We start from the raw sequence: 4562 nt of genomic DNA, 5'->3' as shown, positions 1-4562 counted from the left end.
TTGAAAGATTTCAGCTACTAGTGTGGGAAGATTTTAAACAACAGACTGGACAGGAATCAGAGACTAAAGTAAAATGTGGATACTGAAATAAGAATCAGACTTATGTACTGGAAATAAGGTTCAGATTCAGATTCAAATTCAGAAGACTGGACGAGAAGTAAGTATAACTGAAATATATGCCATGATTGGGATTACAGATCAAGATTACAGCGAATATGATTACAGAGAGAAAGTACAGCCGACAATACTACCTATGATTCTCAAGTACAAGTATAACCAAGGCGCTAACCCAAATGATAATAATTTCCAACCCGATTACAATGTAATGGAGCCTATTTATACACTTCGGGTTTACTGTAGTAATTACTATAGTAATTACTGTAGTAATTCGGGTTAACCCAAATGATAATAATTCCCAACCCGATTACAATGTAATGGACCCTATTTATACACTTCGGGTTTACTGTAGTAATTCACTGCCCATCTTCTAAGAAGACGTTCCCACATAGTGACTATCCAATCGTCTACATGCCATTTTGTGGTGTGAATTTGAATATGGATATGGACATTGACAATTGTAAAGACATGAAGACCGGTTTGACCTCAACAATCAAAGCATAGAAACCGGCTTTTATGTCGTAGAGTCCAACACTCACATGTCCCATTTTGTGGTGTGAATTTGAATATGGATATGGGCATTGTCAATTGTAATGGCATGAAGACCGGTTTGACCTCAAAAATCAAAGCATAGAAACTGGCTTTTATTGAGCAGTGCTATTAGAGTTATGAAGAAGCTTACTTTCTTTGTTTTGGAAAAGATTCATGATTAATTTGAAGTATGATGCAAGTGAAATTATGATGTGCGTGGAGCAATTGGTGTGCATTAATGCATATGATCATAAGGCACAGTCTAATCTAGTTGAAGACATAAAATTGCAGGCATATAATGACAATCCACTTGACACTTTACTCTGTTCATGATCGCCAACAACTTATTATATAGGCCTAGACAAATCATTCTGAAGCTGGAAGGTGTTGATGCGGTTGAATATTTGAAATTTGGAGCTGCTGCGTGCAAAGAACACAACAGATTATAGGGGTGGTTTTTGTGGTTGTTTTGAAATTAGTGGGAATTTACTCATGAATAATCTAGCAGCTCTGCATTAATGGGGTAGTCATGAGAAGAAGCTGTTTGCTGCTGCTGCATAAACGTGGCATTCCGGATGAAAAGCGCCCAACGCACCGCTGCCCGTATCCTGAGCCACCATCTGCTGGTCGGCAGCCTCAGATCAGCATCCACCCCAGGATCATCTACACATACCTGATGATCACCATATGAGCCCTGGCCTGCAATAATATAGTCCTCCCATAAAACTTCGTTCAAATGTCTTGCCACATTGTCGCGACTTAATTCTTCTTCATCAACACCAGCTACAACTCCTACATTGTCAATATACTTCCACCAAGAATCCGTCGTGCTCAAATCATTGCTATTCGGCGGCTTCGCAGTAGCCATTTCAATCCAGTTATCATCAGCTGGTTCTGCAGTGACAAAGAAATTGATACATGAGTTGCTTCCCTCCATGATATGGGGCCCTACCTGCACAGAGGGATGGGCCCTAATTATAGTATACCTTGCATATCAGGAGACCCGGGCTCCACATCCTGGACTACGTCTCTCGCCAAGGGATCCACGGCTGTCTCATCTGTAATTGGCTCTGCAGCAAAATCAAAAGTAGCAGGTTTTGGTAGTACTTAAGCAACCAACTCTTGCAAAGAAATTGAGTTCAAGGAAGGATCAGGACTAACTACCCATGTCAACTGGCTCTTCTTCTGCATTTCCAGCATCTACCTGCACCATGCACCCAGCTACGTTTGCAGCGCCCCAGTTGTTGTACACGATTTTGAGACAAGCATCCATTTGCACCTACAGAAATTCAGCTAAAAAACAAATGCTGATGTATGCCAATATGTAAGCACAAATTGATGGAGCTCTCCTCTGCTTACTTGATAAGCCCTCTTTCAATTCTCTGTGCTTTAATGGCTGGCTAGTAACATGCGTAAGCTAATACTCTTGTAGGATGGGTGGTGAAAGCTCACCTTTTCAGAGTGCTCCTTTAACATGTCAAGGCCAACATATTGCCCATCAGCAACAGCACCCACAGTTTGGTAATCTTGGTTGAAGACCACCTGCTCAAAGGGAGGCTGATTCACGGGGCAAACATACATACCACCGAGCGGGACACATTTCTTGGCATGTGCTACAGCAGCTTCATAGGATTTCGCAGGCATTTTGCCCAGCACCTGTGGTTCCCAAGGGCAACACAAAACCCAGAAATGCGACATGAATCCAAATACAAAATAGACACACATTCATACCTCTCTCTGTACCTCAAAATGTGTACCAATTTGCACACCTCTTTGAGATCTTCTGGTCTTTTGTGTACCCAACAGAGAAAATCTTTGACGGTGTGGATGCCATTGCGGCAGAGGTTTTGGTGGCTCGGGCCATTTCTTGCAATATGCCGCAAACGCCATACTTTGTCGCTTTGCTTGGGTATGTCATGCTTTGAGTACCCTGTTCAAGCATACAACAACAAGAGAGTGTCTTATGCAATGCACTCACACTACAGAAGGTGTTCATTGCAAGGAGGTGAAACTACCTTTGCCCCTATTCTCCTTAACAAGGAAGGCCTGAGATATTCCTTCTCTAATGCTTGCTAACGCAGCCCCATTATCTAATTGAGGGACACGAACCCCAAGTCGGAACTTTCTGGATCTCGTCCAGCTCGAGTTGTCAGTGAAGTACACATGCCCTAGTGTCCCCAAACCCCCTTTGAGATACACTTTGAGCTGACCAGCAAGAAGCTGCAGGGCCTTGCCTTCTCGTTCCTTCGCCACATTTCTCTCAAATTCGTCGGCCGTCCAGTCTTCTTCATCTGGTATGTTGAAGTCCCCCATCAAGGGGACTACTTCCAATTCGGTAGCAGATTCCGGACCTTCAGTGACAAGCTGTCTCGTGGTGACATCGACAAGCCTCACACGAATGGTATCACCACATTCTCCCTCCAGCTTCGTGCGCGTGAAGGTGGATTCGGCCGCAGGGCTTGATATGAATTGTAAATGGAACTGTCTGCTAACCTTTACTGCAGTACTTCCAGTAATTATATGCCCTTGAGGAAGTCTGTCAGGAGATGATGGTTGGTGAGGGACAATGTTATGGCCCCTCGAACATGATAAACCAAGGGCTTATAATATTATGATTGAGACTTAATTACCTTAATCTATGGTACCCTTAAAGGCATGCAATTTTCTGTGATTATAACCTGTTAATCTAATATACGTAATTAAATCGCATCCAAAGATTCAAAGCCAGGGCAGAGCAGCATCAACCTGTAATCATGCCATAATGGGGGTAGAGGCATCTCACACATTTCTCACAGCCTGAAAACCAGATCAACGCCCGTCAGTGTCTTACCTCCATTGCGTTGTGAACTCAGATACTTTGCGATTGACCTCCTCTTCAACCTGTGCATTCATGAGGGAGGCAAACGAATTTTGTCAGTCGCAGGAAGCATAAATATATTTATTATTGTGTCAGCTTATCATATGGTGTGGTTGGTATTCATTAGCCAACCATATTTGGCAGCTGCATTATCACAAAATAGCATTCATTACAAGCCTGGTAATCTTGAGAGCTACCAATCTGCGTAAGAAGGACTCGAGCCAGTGGGGGCGCACCATATCCTCCTGAATCGCCTCCATCACCACACTGCCCATAACAAAAGATCACCTTCTGTCTGTGTGTGTGTGTGTGTGTGTGTGTGTGTGTGTGTGTGTGTGTGAGTGAGAGAGAGAGAGAGAGTGAGAGAGAGTACCCGGAAAGACGTAATACTTTGTTGCCATGGCTAGCTCCATCGTCAGGACATTTTCCTCCTGCGGACTCCATCTCTCTCTGTCTCTCTCCCTCGCACGCACGCGCGTACACACCCCTTTGCAACAAATTGGCCGTAGTGTGGTTTTGGAGTCAAAGTTGTCAAACTTATTTCTTAAGAGCTGTTGAAACCCAGAGTCGAGTTCAGCGCACGTGGGGGCGAAATTGACACTAGTTCTGTATTTAGGGCATGGTCACGTGAGGCTTAGTTTTTCGTAAGCCTCGACCAGTGCTGACCATGGTAGGTACGGATCTGCAGAGGTTAACGGGAAGCAGTGGGTAGAGAGAGAGAGGTTGACGAGCAGCAATAGGAGAGAGAACTCGGGCAGTGACTGGCAGCTAATCGGAATAGTTTTGAAACCTTTAGGCATAGTTACAAAAGTGAGTCGGTGAAAACCTGCAAAAGGCTGCTTTGTCAGAGCGCTGGTCGAGCTGTGTTCATCGAAACTAAGCCTCGCGTGACCATAGCCTTAGACACTTTAGTGTCCTCGGACACTTGAGTGTCTTGTTTCCTTGGATGTTGTTGGAATTATCTCACATATATGGAAGATAGTTCTTGGTGTGTGGTTTCTACTGTAGCTAGCTTATGAGGTGAAAAAATTTCTCAAATTTTCTTTATATCAAAATG

At 43.9% G+C, this 4562-nt stretch overlaps 1 protein-coding gene across 1 annotated transcript; it reads right to left on the bottom strand.

Moving 5' to 3' along the window:
* Nucleotides 1-944: 944 nt before the first annotated feature.
* Nucleotides 945-4032, bottom strand: LOC147421435 (calmodulin-binding protein 60 D-like). Its single transcript, XM_086503635.1, has 9 exons — nt 3879-4032; nt 3703-3772; nt 3479-3528; nt 2664-3184; nt 2418-2578; nt 2101-2304; nt 1813-1927; nt 1635-1718; nt 945-1542 (listed from the first exon to the last, which is right to left on the bottom strand). The coding sequence occupies exons 1-9, from the start codon at nt 3947-3949 to the stop codon at nt 1139-1141; spliced, it is 1680 nt and encodes a 559-aa protein (XP_086359761.1). The 5' UTR covers nt 3950-4032; the 3' UTR covers nt 945-1138.
* Nucleotides 4033-4562: the final 530 nt, after the last annotated feature.

The sequence above is a fragment of the Adiantum capillus-veneris genome, chromosome 27, assembly GCF_014529385.1.
Source record: "Adiantum capillus-veneris isolate H3 chromosome 27, ASM1452938v2, whole genome shotgun sequence".
NCBI lineage: Eukaryota > Viridiplantae > Streptophyta > Polypodiopsida > Polypodiales > Pteridaceae > Adiantum > Adiantum capillus-veneris.
The sequence above is the reverse complement of the archived record's forward strand: the minus strand, read 5'-3'. Positions and strand labels throughout refer to the sequence as shown.